The sequence below is a fragment of the Balaenoptera musculus genome, chromosome 11 (assembly GCF_009873245.2).
Source record: "Balaenoptera musculus isolate JJ_BM4_2016_0621 chromosome 11, mBalMus1.pri.v3, whole genome shotgun sequence".
Lineage (NCBI taxonomy): Eukaryota > Metazoa > Chordata > Mammalia > Artiodactyla > Balaenopteridae > Balaenoptera > Balaenoptera musculus.
Genome location: NC_045795.1, coordinates 19,382,330 through 19,400,463, shown reverse-complemented (window position 1 = coordinate 19,400,463; position 18,134 = coordinate 19,382,330). Strand labels below are relative to the sequence as shown.

The following is an 18,134-nucleotide window of genomic DNA, read 5'->3' as shown; positions in this document are numbered from 1 at the left end:
ATAAATTGTAAGAGAGAAAAAAGTTCTGTGGAACAGCTGTTATTATTTATGGTAAATATGAATAACTTGAATTTCACCACACTAAGGTACAGTTCCTTACTTTAAAAAAAAGTTATGTTTAATTGCAGTGAAATACACATAACATAAAATTTGCCATCTTAATCATTTTTAAGTATGCAGTTCAGTGGCATTAAGCACATTCACAGTGCTGTGCAACAATCACCACCATCCATCTCCAGAATGCTTTTCATCTTGCAGAACGGAGACTCTGTACCTGTTAAACAATAACTCTCCACTCCCCGCAGCCTCTGACAACCACCATTCTACTTTCTGTCTCTATGAATTTGACTACTCTAGGTATCTTACATAGGTAGAATCATACAGCCTTTGTCCCGTGACTGGCTTATTTCACTCAACACAATGTCCTCGAGTATAGTTCTTTATTTTAACGACTCACTGGCTAGTTAAATTTGTCCCACAGACTGGGGTGGAGGTTGCAGGGTGTGTAAGGCATCTGAAGGGGTTTTGCACACTTAGGAAGAGGGCCCAGGCACAACACCATGGATGTACTTGATGCCACCGAACGGTACACTTGCAAATGGCTAAAATGGTAAATTTTATGTTATGTACATTTTATCACAATTTTTAAAAATTTCCAAAGATAAAAGGATGAACGAATAAATTGGATTATTAGTATATTATGGAAGAAATGGTTTCTTAAAAAAAATTTTTTAAAGGAACTCATATAAAACCATAAAAAAAAGGGGGGCCCAGAGAATCCAGGTCAACCAGGACACACAGAGGTGCCCCGAACGAAGATGTGTCCCCGAGCTCTGGCTTCCTGCATCCAAACAGGTGTATCCGAAGCAAAGGAGAATCTTTGGTTTATTCCTACCTGCCTGAAAGGTTGCCCACAGCAACGAGCAAACCTGGTTTGTCATTCTGTCATCCTAATCCATCCAGCAGGTGTTAAGATTTAAATTATTTTCTCATTCCACTCATGAGCAGGGAGCCTGAGACTGTAAACACCACTAACCATCTTTCTCTGGGTTCTTTCCCTTCCCTATTTTGGATAAGCTAATAAGCTTCGTTATCTTAGCTCTCAAGGGTGTTGTTGAGATGAAGTCTTCTGAATCTCAAACCCCCAGAGAACAGGCATTGACAGCTCTTAAAACAGTATTACTACAGTAATTTCACCCTCACTCTGTGCAATACTGGTTAAGCATCTGATGACTGTGGGCCTGTGTGCTGTGACTTATTCTGGGTAAGAAAGGAAAGACTAAAATCTAGGAGGCCCGGCTTAGAGAAAAAATGAAATATGAGTAAATGGCCCGCAAGGAATAGAGCACCACACATAGTCTGAGAGAGAATGGGAGAAGAACATGGAACAGCATGAGAATGGTAAGAATAAAAAGCAGATTCTGCTTGCTGGCAGAAAACCCAAGGTCCAGTCTGAACACAGAAACCAGCAGAGGCCACAAACTGCCCTCAGCGTGCGCGGCCCGTGTTATGGGTTAGTTGCGCCTGCCCAAAAAAGGTGTGTTGGAGTCCCAATTCCCAGCACCTCAGAGATGGGGAGATGGGGTCTTGACAGAGGTCATCAAGTTAAGACAAGGTCAACAGGATGGGCCTTGTTTGGAGATGGGGGTCTTGACAGAGGTCATCAAGTTAAGACAAGGTCATCAGGATGGGCCCTAACGCACTATGACTGATGTCCTTGTAAAAAGGGGAAATTTGGACAAGAGAGAAGCACGCACAGAGGGAAGATGACACAGAGAGACACAGGGAGAAGACGGCCATCTATAAGCCAAGGAGAGAGGCCTGGAACCGTTCCTTCCCTCAGAGCCCTCAGAAGAAACCAACCCTGCCGACACCTTGATTTCAGGCTTCTTGCCTCCAGAACTGAGATGACACATTTCTGTGGTTTAAACCACCAAGTTTGTGGTACTCCGTGACGCCAGCCCCAGGAAACTACTCCAGCCTTTGTAAGGAGCTGAGTAAGTGTGCAAGACTCAGACAGGGGCCTGGGGAGGCTGGTGGTGGATGGAGTAACGTGGGGCTCAAATCCCAGACCCTCCACTTGAGCAAGAGTGAAGTTACAGAACTAGGAGCCTCTGTAAGCCAGTTTCCTCATGAACAGCATGGCTCAACTATCTACCTCACAGGGCCATTGAAAGAACTAAACAAAACACACGTGAAGCACCAAGAACAGTACTCAGCTGTGTAAGGCACAATAACGGCCCTCAAAGAGGTCCTCATCCTAATCCCTGGAACCTGTGAACATATTACTTTACAAGGCAAAAGATTCTGCCGACGTGATTAAGGACCCTGCGGTAAGGAGATGATCCTGAATTACCCAGGTGGGCCCAATGTAACCACAAGGATGACTATAAGAGGGAGAGAGGCGGGTCGGAGGTAGAGTAGGAGATGTGATACAGAGGGGGAGGTTGGAGTGCTCTGGGGCTACAGACCACAGACTGCGGGCGGCTTCTAGAAGCTTGAAAAGGCAAGGAAAGCCCTAGAGTTCCTGAAGGAATGCAGGCCTGCAAACCCATTTTGGACTTCTGACCTCCAGAACTGTAAGAATAAGTTTGTGTTGTTGTGTTTTGTTAAGTCCCTGAGTGTGGGGTGATTCGTTACAGCAGGCCACAAGAAAGTAATGCATCAGCTTATAAGGCAGTCAGTAAACGCGTCAGTAACCATCTTTCCCTGAACTCCTCCAGGAGTTCACAAGGTTGAGAAAGGAGGTCATAAAACGCGTGAAAAGAAAGACGTGAAGTAATGCAAAAGATGTCAAGGGGAAGGGTGAGACAAGGGTACGGGCCACGCTACAGGTTCAGGGGAGAGTGATGGAAGGCTGTGTGGTCCAACGGGTGCCGTGGCAGAAATAATACACGAGCCAGACCCCAGGAATGGCGGGACGTGAGTGGGCCTAGAGAGGGAAGCGGAAACTAGCTGGGGGCAGTGGGGCGAGCAGCAGAGGCCTCGGGGCAAGAAAGCTGCCTTACAAGCTGCGTTTGCGCCCCACCGTCCAAGCTGCAGAGGTGGACCCAGCTTCCTTAGAAAGCCGGTCCCACCACTTCCTTAGTAAGATGCTCCAAGGTCCTTTCAAGAAGCCCCAGGGAAGACCACCTGACTGCACCTGGAAGAGCTCCAGGGCACATGTAACACCCCTGCACGGCAGGCTTGAGGCTGCGGGACCTGGTGGGGCTCCAAAACAACGGCAGAGGGCCCAGGGCTCAGCCTTGATGCCCACCCTTCCTGTAAGCTCGCCGTTCCCACAGCTGTAAGCACACATGTATGTTGTATCTAGTTCAGGCCTCCCTCTCCTGACTCACGTAGCCAATCCTACTTAACACCCTCACTTGGTGACTAACGGACATCTCAGACTCAATGTGTCCAAAGCTGAGCTCCGATGTCTCGCCCCAATGCTGCTCCTCTCACCCCCTTCCTGTCTCAGTGGATAGTTACTCCTTCCTTCCAGTGGCTCTGGCCAAAAGCCCTGGGGTCATCATTCCATCCTGTCTTTCTCTCACACCTCGTCTGTAATAATCTGTCAGGGAATCCAGTTGCCTCTACCTTCAAAATATATCCTTTATCAGACCATTCCTCACCGCCTGAACGGCTCCCACCCTAGTGCAGGCCCATCAGCATCTCCCACATGAATCACTGCCACAGCCTCCTAGCCCTCTGGGCTTCCACCATTGCCCCCCCCCACCTTCAGTCTATTCTCGGCACTGTGAATAGACTGAAACCCTTTGAAATGGAGCCCCGCCTCACACGCAGTAAAACCCCACTTAGTCCTTAAAATAGCTCCGTAGCCCACTGGATCCAGCACCCTCCTCCTAAGACTCTCAGCACACGGGCCTCCTTGCTGATCTACACCTGTGTCAGGCATGCCCCTGACTCAGGATTTTTGCTCCAGCTGAATTCCCTCGCCTCCTTTGGTCTTTGCATCTCATGTCCTCAATGAGGCCTACCCTGATGTTATAGGGTCCCCCCCAATTCATATAACCCCCCCAGTACCCTAGAATGTGACTGCATTTGGAGATAGGGTCTTGAAAGAGGTTATTAAGGTTAAATGAGGTCATTAGGGTGGATCCTAACCCAATATAACTAGTGTCTTCACAAGAAGAGACTAGGACACTGACAAGTTCAGAGGGAGGAGCATGTGGAGATGGGGGAAGACGGCCATCTACAAGCCAGAGAGAGAGAGGCCTCAGAGGAAACCAACCCTGCCCACACCTGGATAGCAGATTTCTGGCTTCCAGAACTTTAAGACCAGAAATTCCTATTGTTTAAGCCACCTAGACCTCTGTGATACTCTCTTATGGCGGCCCTAGCAAACCAGTACACCTGCCCACACTACTTATTTTGCATCTTTGCCCCTTTTCTCTGGCCTCTGATCCTCTTAGCCTTCCTTCTCTACCTTTTTCTCCCTCATAGCATCCATCACTTCTAACATATTTGTTTAGCTATGTTTTGTTTACAGGTTAGAACTCCCCTCCCACCCCTCACCCCCAGGTGAACTCCAAGAGGGCAGGAATCTTTCTTTTGTTGATTTCTGTATCGCAAGCACCTCCCACAGTGCCTGGCATAGCAGTTGCCCAGACAATCTCTAATGGATGAATGAAAGCTACGACTCCCTCGGGTACTTGGACCTTATTGTTGGATTTGTATCTTCCTTAGAGGGAGGATGCGAAGGACAGGGTGAACAGTCACTTCACTGGGCTGACTCCAGGTGTCACATGATAAATGCTCTAACAGCCCCCATCCCGCACCCCCAGTTCTCCACTGTTCTCTATGTCAGTTAATAGATGGAGCTCTCTAATCAGGCCCCAAACCTGGAGACTGGTCCTGGACTGGTCCCTTCCCCTGCCCGATTCTTCTCCCCAGTTCTCTCCACTGCCGAGTTCGTGACTCGAGCCCGGGGCGCTCACTACCAGCCTCCTCGTGGACCACGGAAGCAGCCGGGGAGGTGCTTCAGATGCTCTGAAGTCACTCGTGCTCTCACCTTCCCTGACCCTTCCCGCCCTCCACCCCCAACACACATACACGCACGCACCGGCCTGCTCGGCCTGCTCGCTTGTAATTGCACGTTGGTGTTCTGCCTCACCTACTGGATACTTTGAGGCTTGAGGCCGGGGCTATGCCCCCTCACGCCGGCACAGGGCTTGGCATAAAGCCGACGCTCCAAACTGACTTGTTGACCATCTCTTTTCTTGTTACCATGACTTTCCGCGTGGTGTATCCCGGAGCACTGGGGAGGGGGAGGTGACACGGCTGGTTTCACTAGAGGGCAAAGCCCGATCGCCCCCTGGACCCGGCGCGCACTCACCTTGGCCGAGACGCCCCTCCAGCTGCAGAAGGCCTCGTAGGCGGCACGCACGGCGGCGCGGGCCTCGGGTACCCCGCAGTCGGCCACCAAGCCCAGCTCGGCGCCGCTGGCCGGGTCGTGCACGGGGAAGGTGGCGGCGGCCGAGAGCCAGCTGCCGCCAACGAAGCCGTCAGTGCGCAGCAGGGCCGAGGAAAGGCGCGCCGGGCCCCGGGCGTAGCCGCGAATCCGGGCCACTGGGTAGTCGGCGCGGGGGCGGAGGACCCGGCTGGGAGGCGTCCGCGGGAGGTGCAGGGCCAGGCAGCTCCGCAGCCGAAAACAAGTCGCCATGGCCCAGGCGGCGGCGGCGGCAGGAAGCAAGCAAGCGAGCGTGCGCACCCGAGTGCAGGGATCCAGGCGGCGGCGGCGGCGGGGACGCGCCGGGTGGCGGCGGACGCGGGCTGAGGGTGGCCGAGACGCGGAGCAGCGCCCTCTCCCCGCGCTCTTCGCTCTGCATCTCCGAGCACTCGGGACCTTAACCCTGAGCGCCGGGCGGCTTGGCTTCCTGCGCGACCTGGGAAGGGTCGCTGGGAGAGGCACCTGAGGACCGCCTTTGTCACCTTTGGACCGTCATCTTTGTCCCTCTCGTTTGTCTGTAACTTTTCCTTAGCCCCTCAACCGCTGCAAGAGAACCGCTCCCTCTCCCCACCACTTCCCCAAACCGGCATTCCCCCGCCACTGGAATTTGTGCTTGGCCCATGGATATGCTGGTATCTGCCCCAGCTTCTAAGGACATGATCACGATTCTTTATTGCCATAGCTCCTGTGCACTTAGGATTTGGGGCGAGGGTTCTCCGAGGGGGTGCAGTGTGGTCCACCGTTCTGCTGCCTGGATGGTTTTCTGGGTGTGTGTCTAAGTGTTCTCTCCATTAACTGGGAGCAGGGGTGCCCATGATATAAGCGCCTTTGGAGACGAACAGACTTGGATCTAAGCTCAGAATCTGTTGTTGGCAAACTGTGTGACCTTCTACAAGTTATTTAACCTCCTTCCTTTCCTTTGTAGACTGGCACAATACCTACCCCATAGGTTTGTTGTGATTTAACGTATAATGCTCAGTACAGCATTACTCAGTACGTTAAATTCAGCAGTGTTCAAAGCCATGCTAGCTGCCCTGGTTCAAACAACTAGTAAGACTAAAGTTAAGCCACCTACTAGTCAGTGGGACCATTTTGTCAAAATCAATCAACCAAGGTGTAATCACAATTCGACTTGGCCTAAAACCCCAGAAGTAGCAAGGAAACCTCAACTACAATGAGGATAAAAATAAAACTAGCAGGCCTATACTCGGAATTTGTGGGTTCAAATGAAGCCTAACTCTATGTGTTGATTGGCTCACTAGTCTCAAAAAACTCCCCTTCTGTATCTCTCCTGAGTGGAGAGTCTCTTGCTGGCTTTTGCAGAGCCTGTGGGCTCTTCACCTTTTCTAGATTTTTATTTGCAAAAGGCTGAGGCGGTACTTTATATTTTGACTTTGGTTTTTGCTGAGTCACTGTCACTCAGTCTTGAGTCAGTCACATTTGGCAGAAATGGGAGTAGCACTTAATTAAATAGAGTTTAATCTTTTGTGTGAGTGGGTTCACTTTTTGGTTCTGTATTCTATTGAAGGAATTGGGAGGTGAGAGGCAGTCCTGATGGAGACCACAGCTGGTTGGGTATCACATTCGGGACCGGGGAGCTGGTGTGCTTCCACCTACTGCCTGCAGAGGGAGCTCTATGGATAGTTGATTTCTAAGAGTTGGGGAAATCCATTCTGCTGAGCAAAAACTAAGTCCCAGAAAAGTGAAGTCCGCTGTGGCTGCCTCTCTCGATCCAAAATTACTCTGCTTATTTTTTCAAGGTTCTATTTCAAACGGTGCCCACTCTGCCTAGGGCCCATAGGACTTTTAGGGGAACACAAAAATGTTGACCTTCTTATAAAATCAGAATAAAAAAATAAGCTTTTACATTCAGTATTAATATATTAACCTTTATACCAATGCAGATGTAAAATGTGATTTTTAAAAAATTTGTTTATTTTTATGAAGGAAGGGACCCTCCCCCCCAGGCCAACCAAGGCAGAAGTGCCCGGGGCCTAGGAAATTCACCATGTCCCTTGCCCTTCTCCCCAACTCACTGTTCTGTGCTCTTTGCAAGTTCCCATTTAGAGTGGGAAAAATTCTCTCCTGGTTCCGGGCTTGCTTCTAGGCTGCCCTGATGCCTCCCCGCCCAGAGCTGGCCAGTTGTGTTCACCAGGGCTTAAAAGGATAAAACCACCAGCTGACAGGGACCTTTCTTCCTTTCCCCTTGGCTTTCCCCTGTCCTGAGCACCTCCACATCTAATTCTCACTTTCTCCATCCTCTCTCCCATTCACTATAAGGGCACTATGATGACAGCAACATATTAGACTGTGCAGAAGCGAGCTGAAATTGTCTGCTTTATCTCAAAAGTTTCTGGACCTCAAAACTGTATCTCATTTAACTGCACAAGGAGACCCACCTTCACTTCAAAAGCCCTACCCTGTGTTGGCTTCATACACAAATCTAAATTGTTATAAAAGGTATATTACTGTATATCTGAGTGTAAAGTTTTTATTTTTAAATTCAATATGGAATATAGTTACTCAATAGAAGTCTAACGTGCATCTTTTAGAAAGGGAAAATTTCTTTTGAATGATAATAGTTAACATTCATTAAACACTTACTGTATACCGGTCTCTTTTAAGCATGTTACCTATATACTCATCTGATCTTCACGGCAACCCTATATGGTAGGCATTATTATTACCCCCATTTTTATGGATAATTTTATAAGTAAGGAAACTGAGGCAAAGAAACTTTTAGTACTTGCCCAAGGTCACCCCAATAGAAGGTAGCAGAACAGGGACCCAAATGAAACCCAAGGCCTTGTGGCTCTCAAGCCTGTATCTCCCCACTCATTCCTTAATATACCTGCATGTTTACTTCTCAGCTTGTGTCTCTACTTCCAGAAAAGCTCTAAATGGTAGACTCATGATGTCTATTTTATAACAAAGCCACCTGTGTTAGGAAAAGAGGGCGTGGGGTGGAAAGAAAAACAATTCCATACACCTTTGTCAGGTAGTTTTCTTAATATTGCCAGCTCTATTTTAACTTTCCTTTAAAAGTCATATCTTTGTTACAAGCAGCATTGTCCTACAAAGGCCCTATCTCATAACCATCACACTGTACTGCCTAAGAAAATAATTCCCTCCCTTTCTATTACATACCTAAAATTAAGTCATTCTGAATCTTAAACACAAAAAATATATGTAATGAGAAATTTGGCATTAATATGGCTTAGTTACTGAACCCTGAACCCATTTCTTTCTCTGGTGCTTTTTGGATAGGTTTGTTTTATTAAATCTGATTAGATATTGTCTTCAGGCAGTGTTACATTTTCCCTGTCGACCCTTTGCTAACCCTTTACTGTTGTCATTCATTGAATACTCCTGGGTCTTCTGGGCTTACCAGAGCCCTAAGTTATAATTGCCTCCCCCTCACTTGCAGGCTTTGGAAAGCCCGGGGTGAGAGGGGAGCAAACGCTATGGCCTCTGATGGCCAGAGGGGCATGGCAACCTGTACACGTTGTGTGTGTGGTGAGGGCTGGAGGACGTGGGGAGGGCACCCTCTGTCTGTGGAGGGGAGACTGCTGGCTCTTCAGCTCCAGCTGATGGTCACATCACATGGGAATGTCAGTTCATGTAGACAGTTTTTTGTTTTGTTCTTTTAAAGAGAGGTAGAAATCTAGGTTTCTATGTGGATTTTCCCCATTAAAAAAAAGTTGGCCTAAATTTATAAAACACCCTATTTGCCAACCAAAACACATCAGCTTATGGCCTCTGACCTACAAACAGTCAGGAGCAGCGGGGCCTCATGCCGTCAGGGTTGAGGGAGAGCTCTAGGATTCCTTTCCTTGGGGCTTTGCGGATGCAGAGTTAGGGTTACAGACGAAACTTGGCAGACACCTAAGGGTCTCAAATCATCCCATCTTCTATTCTTCTCTTCTGTTTGGCTAACCTGAGAAGGAATACCGTGTCCTCCCACTCTTAAAATCTCCTTTCTTGTTTTTAAGGTATAATATGCATAATTCGAGCTTTAAGATCACCATCATTTCTATGAAGAGTTAAACCTAATGTTTCCCATGGGTTAAGTGCTATAGATTGGATACTTTGTCAGGTGTATTCTGAACCTAGCATTTTCTGAATCCTTCTTTCTTGGTCCTAAATCTGTCTCTCCCCACTTGCCCCTCCACTCCCCACCCACCGACAGTGGTATCGGCATCTTTGTTTGGGCTGCAGGAATCTGACCAGGCAGCAGGCTCTGGATAAGCCCTATAAGAATAGCCAGAGATAAAAAGACCAGGAGTGGTTGCAGCTGTGTAATCTCACACAAGTGTCATAATTTGTCACCAGATACTGAAAGAGAAGCTGGTTCCAGCTGACCATCATAAAAGCTTTCCCAGCACTTGTGGCTTCAGAGGCTAAGGAAACAGGGTAACCAGATGTACGTGTGGAAAGATGCAAGAGAAATCAGCTCTTGTAAGGTGAGGTGGTCCAATATACTGATTATCAATAGAGACAGGTGAGTCTTTTTTTTTTTTTTTTTTTAAAGAAAGCAAAGAATATTTGGAGACAACTTTGCTTGTGTCTCCGTCCAGATTTCATGTTAAAAAGAAATCCAGGGGAATCCAGGGTCAGAAGATGGGAATGCACCACCTGGAGGCATTTAGATTTCAGTTTATCGCTTTTTTCTTTCCCAGGTGGAGTTTGTTTGCTGTTCTGGTGAAGTTAAACAGTAGTTAAACAGTTGACTTCACTAGAAAATGATATTATTTTGAAATGAGGCTGGGTTTCCCGTGTCAGTGACCTGCTTAGCGGGAGAGCAGTGTGGGTCTGGGCCAGGATTTCAGACTCCGTGCTGCCGCAGCTCTGAGCATTTCTCGTCACCATAGGAGCAGGGAGTAATGAGAGCATGTCTACTTTCAGATTCTGGTCAGGAGTGCTGATTGCACTGGGCTCCCTCTGCCCTAGAAGTTCACCGTGTGGCATTTCAACACACATAGAAATAGGTAAGTGCCAACCCCTTGTCATGGTATTAAGGACAGTATATCTGTCAGAAATGTTAAGGAAGGGATTTAAAGTCTAACCCGTGTATTGATAATGAGTTTCCCTGCTGCACTGAGCCGTGGGGCAGTGGAGAAGAAAAAGCCAGAGATGGAGTGATCCAGGATTGGGGATTGACTATTGGGGTGAGGTCCGTGGAGGAGCAGGAAGCCTCTTTGGTCACTTGGTCCCTGGCTGTTTCTCCGCGTGGGGAAATAGGAACTGGATAAACTCGGGGTTCCCATGAAGCAGAAGAACTGACAGTGGGAGAGGAGAAAGACGGGTAGAATATGGTAGGAGTGAGGAATTTATGCTTGTTTTTACGTTTCCAAGTATGTGTAAAGGACCATGTGTGGCCACGGGAGTGGGTCCCCTAAGTCAAGTGGCTTTAAAGATGGTTGGCTTTAGTGAGGGCAAGGAATGGTCCCTGGCACTAGAAATGCCCAGAATGATGGCAGGATTTGGGGAACACAGGGGTACAGCAAGCTAGTGCCTATGAGCTCAGGGGCGAAGGCTGAGTTACCTGGATATAGGTAAATGGTAACACAAAAAGTTGTTTCTTGGACAAAATGTATTTGTAATGTTTTTTAACTCTTTAGATAAAAACAGTAACAATATTTTATAGTTATGCTACTTCCAGAAGATTCAAAGCAGAACAAGATTACAAATAAAATATGAAAATTTATCAATGCAAAACAGACTTAGAATATTGAGCTCAGCTGGGCAAGAACTATATTATCACAGAATTCTATGATTTGAAAGGACACTAGAGGTCACTGAGTCCAGTTCCTTTATTTTACAGCAGAGGAAACTGATCCCAGGGAGTTTTCACAGCTCACTTGTTAGTGACCTGGTCAAGAATTACATATCCTGACACCTGGTCCAGTGTTCTTTCCATTAAACATCTATTGCTGGGCTTCCCTGGTGGCGCAGTGGTTAAGAATCTGCCTGCCAATGCAGGGCACACAGGTTCGAGCCCTGGTCTGGGAAGATCTCACATGCCGCGGAGCAACTAAGCCTGTGCACCACAACTACTGAGCCTGCGCTCTAGAGCCCGCGAGCCACAACTACTGAAGCCCGCGCGCCTAGAGCCTGTGCTCCGCAACAAGAGAAGCCAACGCAATGAGAAGCCCGCGCACCGCAACGAAGAGTAGCCTCCGCTCACGGCAACTAGAGAAAAGCCCACGCGCAGCAACGAAGACCCAATGCAGCCAAAAATAAATAAACAAAATAAATTTATTTTAAAAAACAAACATCTATTGCTAAAAGGGAGTCAGGAGACAGTGGAAAAGGAAATTGGACCTAGGTTCTAGTACCAGCTCTAATGTAAACTACATGGGTGACTCTGAACAATTCACTTTCTCTCTCTCTTCCTCTTCTGCAAAATGAGGGGGCTGAACTTCTTAATAAATTCTAAATTATTTTGCACATCTAAGTTCTCTGAAAATGAAATTGCTGAAATTATAGCAGTGGGCCAAAGAGGAACAAATATAAGTGGGAATATTCAAGTTTTTAATCTTTCTATTTTAAAAATTAGAAATGAAATCTAAAAATTTTTTTAAATCAGATAATTCCTTATGTTTATTCAGTAGTTGCAAAACAAAGGTGCTAATAATATGTTAATATATATTAATCTAATTATGCTCAATATAAAACATGTAATAAAAAATAATAAACGTTTATGTGGACATAATTGAAGGCAACTCCTAATCTGCACACTGAATATTTTTATATAAAAGGCGATTAAAACAACACTTATTTACTAATAACTTAGATTTCATAAATATCTTGGTTCTTGTTTTCACCTCTTATGTAGGGCCTGTGTGGATGGTTGACATTTATGTGAGTTAATTATTAGAATTGGCCTCACTCAGTGATTTGGGTTTATAAATCACTGGAATCCTATATACAGGTTATTTGTGTGGGCTGTGACCTTGTCTCTCTTATGGTATAAATGCTTATAATATGGTAGTGGCTATATTTTTGTTGTATGAATTAAAAAAAAAATTGGATGTGACTTCCAGTAGAAATAAGGTATCACCTTTGAATGTCTCTTCATAATTAGTGTTCGTCTTCCTATTGATTCTAAGGAGATTCAGGGTGTGGGTGCGCGTATCTTATGGGTGTGGGCGTGTGGGTGGAGCAGGCGTCTTTTTGAGACTTTTTTTGTCCTTCTAAAGTAGTCCAGTGATGAGGAAACACTTGAGGGACACTGATTCAGTCCATGGTTTAGGCCCTGTGTTGTATTTCCTACTTGGGTTTATCTACCCCAGTGGGCTGTTGAAGCAAAATCTGATGATGACAACTTCTGTTTATTGAGTTCCTGCCATGTGTCCGCCATGAGCTCCTCACTTAGCATTTATTTTCTGTGATTCTCTTAACAAACCTGTAAGGTGGATGTTATTTACTTAATTTTACGTAGGTGGGAACTGAGGCCTGGAGAGGTTAAGTAACTTACCCAAGGTCATACGAGCTAGTTAAGTAGAAACTTTAAATCATCATGCAATTTTGATTTGTATTATAACAATATTAATATTGTTTGAATCTAATTATAGCTAATGAAAATTACTAGTACAAAGTTAACTTTCATTTCCCACTTCCTTGACAGTTACAACCACAAAATTATATATTTTCCTTTTAAAATGATCTCTAGGAAGTTCTGTTTTCAGTTATAGTTGAATTTAATTGATTTATGTATTTATTTCTCTCAGGTCACAGAGCTCTGGAGTTTCTCCACCTTCAGGATAGGACTGTTAACTACAAAGAGGTAAGAAGTTAGATTTTTTTTTCTTCCTTGGGCATTAACTTTCTCTCGTAGGTGAAAAACAAAGGTCCTAACAGATATTGAAATAGTAATTTTAAGAGTCATTTATATGTCTTTATAAAACATTAATATTTGGGGTTAAATGTATATGTCTCCTCTAGCACAAGTTGAACATATATAATAGTTTAAATAATATCATTGAAATATTTTAATTATATGAATGATAGTTTGAAAAATATTTGAGAGCATTTAAATTTAAATCTTATTTGTTCTTATAAAGAAAGGTTATACCTAAGATGAGCCATTTATAATCCACTTTTTATCTCTGTGTGCTGTATAAAAATTGCATCACCGTGAGAAGAAGGAAGTATTTATTGAGAAGTATGCCTTGAGATAATCCTTCCAATTTTTCTGCCTACTGTATTCATGGTAGGACTAGCTGATGGCTCACCTTTACCCATCCTCAAATTAGTTGAACCCATTCTGGCCCTATACACTATTTCTAGTTCTATAGCTAAATAAAACTTTGTGACAAAGATGATTCTTAAATATTACCTTTGAGAGAAGTGGTTAAATTCCCTCATGACATCAGAATTGGGACTTCCCTGGTGGTCCAGTGGGTGAGAATGCAAGCTCCCAGTGCAGGGGGCCTGGGTTCGATCCCTGGTCGGGGAACTAGATCCCGCATGCACGCCACAACTAAGACCTGGTGCAGCCTAAATAAATAAATAAATATTTAAAAAAAAAACAAAAACAGAATTGGATCAAATTATTTACCAGTGAGTCTTGACAATCCAGTATGGAAATCAGTATGGTTAAAAAAAACAACAACAGAACTGAAATCTAGCATCATCCATAAATCACTTTTAGTCATTAATTTCAACTTCCTTATTCACCAATTTAACAGGCCCTCTAGAAAAAAAAACAGCATTTATATTTGATTGTCATCTTCCTTGACCCCTGATAGAAAGTCGACAGGAAAGAGGAGAAGCAAGAATCTAATTCATGGTGTGAACAATCAATCCTGAGCAGAGTGATTTTCTAGTAGAGGCATTCAAGCTCCTATCACTAACTTAAGCATGATAAATGGACACACATACTTCCCCTCAGCATTGGTCTTAATCCAAAAACTGATGTCATCATTGGAAATGCCCTGAGGACACACACCTCCCCCTTTTAACTTTTTTTTTTTTTTAAACATCTTTATTGGAGTATAATTGCTTTACAATAGTGTGTTAGTTTCTGCTTTATAACAAAGTGAATCAGTTATACATATACATATGTTCCCATATCTCTTCCCTCTTGCATCTCCCTCCCTCCCACCCTCCCTATCCCACCCCTCTAGGTGGTCACAAAGCACCGAGCTGATCTCCCTGTGCTATGCGGCTGCTTCCCACTAGCTATCTATTTTACATTTGGTAGTGTATATATGTCCATGACACTCTCTCACCCTGTCACATCTCACCCCTCCCCCTCCCCATATCCTCAAGTCCCTTCTCTAGTAGGTCTGTGTCTTTATTCCCGTCTTGCCACTAGGTTCTTCATGACCTTTTTTTTTTTTTTTCCTTAGATTCCATATATATGTGTTAGCATACTGTATTTGTTTTTCTCTTTCTGACTTACTTCGCTCTGTATGACACACTCTAACTCCATCCACCTCATTACAAATAACTCCATTTCATTTCTTTTATGGCTGAGTAATATTCCATTGTATATATGTGCCACATCTTCTTTATCCATTCATGCGATGATGGACACTTAGGTTGCTTCCATGTCCTGGCTATTGTAAATAGAGCTGCAATGAACATTTTGGTACATGACTCTTTTTGAGCTATGGTTTTCTCAGGGTATATGCCCAGTAGTGGGATTGCTGGGTCATATGGTAGTTCTATTTTTAGTGTTTTAAGGAAACTCCATACTGTTCTCCATAGTGGCTGTATCAATTTACATTCCCACCAACAGTGCAAGAGTGTTCCCTTTTCTCCACACCCTCTCCAGCATTTATTGTTTCTAGATTTTTTGATGATGGCTATTCTGACCGGTGTGAGATGATACCTCATTGTAGTTTTGATTTGCATTTCTCTAATGATTAATGATGTTGAGCATTCTTTCATGTGTCTGTTGGCCATCTGTATATCTTCTTTGGAGAAATGTCTATTAAGGTCTTCTGCCCATTTTTGGATTGGGTTGTTGTTTTTTTTGTTATTGAGCTGCATGAGCTGCTTGTAAATCTTGGAGATTAATCCTTTGTCAGTTGCTTCATTTGCAAATATTTTCTCCCATTCTGAGGGTTGTCTTTTGGTCTTGTTTATGGTTTCCTTTGCTGTGCAAAAGCTTTTAAGTTTCATTAGGTCCCATTTGTTTATTTGTGTTTTTATTTCCATTTCTCTAGGGGCTTGGGTCAAAAGGATCTTGCTGTGATTTATGTCATAGAGTGTTTCTGCCTATGTTTTCCTCTAAGAGTTGATAGTGTCTGGCCTTACACTTAGGTCTTTATATCCATTTGAGTTTATTTTTGTGTATGGTGTCAGGGAGTGTTCTAATTTCATACTTTTACATGTAGCTGTCAATTTTCCCAGCACCACTTATTGAGAGGCTGTCTTTTCTCCACTGTATATGCTTGCCTCCTTTATCGAAGATAAGGTGACCATATGTGCGTGGGTTTATCTCTGGCTTTCTATCCTGTTCCATTGTCTATATTTCTGTTTTTGTGCCAGTACCAACTGTCCTTGATTACTGTAGCTTTGTAATATAGTCTGAAGTCAGGGAGCCTGATTCCTCCAGCTCCATTTTTTGTTCTCAAGATTGCTTTGGCTATTCGGGTCTTTTGTGTCTCCATACAAATTGTGAAATTTTTTGTTCTAGTTCTGTGAAAAATGCCAGTGGTAGTTTGATAGGGATTGCATTGAATCTGTAGATTGCTTTGGGTAGTAGAGTCATTTCACAATGTTGATTCTTCCAATCCAAGAACATGGTATATCTCTCCATCTATTTGTATCATCTTTAATTTCTTTCATCAGTGTCCTATAATTTTCTGCATACAGGTCTTTTGTCTCCTTAGGTAGGTTTATTCCTAGATATTTTATTCTTTTTGTTGCAATGGTAAATGGGAGTGTTTTCTTAATTTCACTTTCAGATTTTTCATCATTAGTATATAGGAATGCAAGAGATTTCTGTGCATTAATTTTGTATCCTGCCACTTTACCAAATTCATTGATTAGCTCTAGTAGTTTTCTGGTAGCATCTTTAGGATTCTCTATGTATAATATCATGTCATCTGCAAACAGGGACAGCTTTACTTCTTCTTTTCCAATTTGGATTCCTTTTATTTCTTTTTCTTCTCTGATTGCTGTGGCTAACACTTCCAAAACTATGTTGAATAATAGTGGTGAGAGTGGGCAACCTTGTCTTGTTCCTGATCTTAGTGGAAATGTTTTCAATTTTTCACCATTGAGGACAATGTTGGCTGTGGGTTTGTCGTATATGGCCTTTATTATGTTGAGGAAAGTTCCCTCTATGCCTACTTTCTGCAGGGCTTTTATCATAAATGGGTGTTGAATTTTGTCGAAAGCTTTCTCTGTGTCTATTGAGATGATCATATGGTTTTTTTCCTTCAATTTGTTAATATGATGTATCACGTTGATTGATTTGCGTATATTGAAGAATCCTTGCATTCCTGGAATAAACCCCACTTGATCATGGTGTATAATCCTTTTAATGTGCTGTTGGATTCTGTTTGCTAGTATTTTGTTGAGGATTTTTGCATCTATGTTCATCAGTGATATTGGCCTGTAGTTTTCTTTCTTTGTGACATCTTTGTCTGGTTTTGGCATCAGGGTGATGGTGGCCTCATAGAATGAGTTGGGGAGTGTTCCTCCCTCTGCAATATTTTGGAAGAGTTTGAGAAGGATAGGTGTTAGCTCTTCTCTAAATGTTTGATAGAATTCGCCTGTGAAGCCATCTGGTCCTGGGCTTTTGTTTGTTGGAAGATTTTTAATCATAGTTTCAATTTCAGTGCTTGTGATTGGTCTGTTCATATTTTCTATTTCTTCCTGGTTCAGTCTCAGCAGGTTGTGCATCTCTGAGAATCTGTCCATTTCTTCCAGGTTGTCCATTTTATTGGCATATAGTTGCTTGTAGTAATCTCTCATGATCGTTTGTATTTCCGCAGTGTCAGTTGTTACTTCTCCTTTTTCATTTCTAATTCTATTGATTTGAGTCTTCTCCCTTTTTCTCTTGATGAGTCTGGCTAATGGTTTATCAATTTTGTTTATCTTCTCGAAGAACCAGCTTTTAGTTTCATTGATTTTTGCTATTGTTTCCTTCATTTCTTTTTCATTTATTTCTGATCTGATCTTTATGATTTCTTTCCTTCTGCTAGCTTTGGGGTTTTTTTGCTCTTCTTTCTCTAATTGCTTTAGGTGCAAGGTTAGGTTGTTTATTCGAGATGTTTCCTTTTTCTTGATGTAGGCTTGTATTGCTATAAACTTCCTTCTTAGAACTGCTTTTGCTGCATCCCATAGGTTTTGGGTCGTCGTGTCTCCATTGTCATTTGTTTCTAGGTATTTTTTGATTTCCCCTTTGATTTCTTCAGTGATCACTTCGTTATTAAGTAGTGTATTGTGTAGCCTCCATGTGTTTGTATTTTTTACAGATCTTTTCCTGTAATTGATATCTAGTCTCATAGCGTTGTGGTCGGAAAAGATACTTGATACGATTTCAATTTTCTTAAATTTACCAAGGCTTGATTTGTGACCCAAGATGTGATCTATCCTGGAGAATGTTCCATGAGCACTTGAGAAAAATGTGTATTCTGTTGTTTTTGGGTGGAATGTCCTATAAATATCAATTAAGTCCATCTTGTTTAATGTATCATTTAAAGCTTGTGTTTCCTTA

At 43.7% G+C, this 18,134-nt stretch overlaps 2 protein-coding genes across 9 annotated transcripts in view; one reads left to right on the top strand and one right to left on the bottom strand.

Annotated features, from left to right (window-relative positions):
• ALDH5A1 (aldehyde dehydrogenase 5 family member A1) overlaps positions 1–5,983 on the bottom strand; it is a 29,785-nt gene extending 23,802 nt beyond the window's left edge. For 2 of the 4 annotated variants that reach the window (XM_036868854.1, XM_036868855.1), the window contains exon 1: positions 5,339–5,981. In XM_036868854.1, coding sequence (XP_036724749.1) covers positions 5,339–5,665 — 327 coding nt within the window. In that variant the 5' untranslated portion in view covers positions 5,666–5,981. Of the gene's footprint in view, positions 1–5,338 lie in introns of all 4 variants that reach the window. The other 2 variants (XM_036868856.1, XM_036868853.1) reach the window with 2 other exon arrangements.
• A 1,819-nt stretch (positions 5,984–7,802) lies between these two features.
• Positions 7,803–18,134, top strand: part of GPLD1 (glycosylphosphatidylinositol specific phospholipase D1) — a 55,593-nt gene continuing 45,261 nt past the window's right edge. For 2 of the 5 annotated variants that reach the window (XM_036868505.1, XM_036868503.1), the window contains exons 1-4: positions 7,805–7,912; positions 9,785–9,915; positions 10,358–10,440; positions 13,186–13,241. In XM_036868505.1, the coding sequence (XP_036724400.1) occupies positions 9,890–9,915; positions 10,358–10,440; positions 13,186–13,241 (165 nt within the window). In that variant the 5' untranslated portion in view covers positions 7,805–7,912; positions 9,785–9,889. Of the gene's footprint in view, positions 7,913–9,784; positions 9,916–10,343; positions 10,441–13,185; positions 13,242–18,134 lie in introns of those variants that run through there. The other 3 variants (XM_036868506.1, XM_036868508.1, XM_036868507.1) reach the window with 3 other exon arrangements.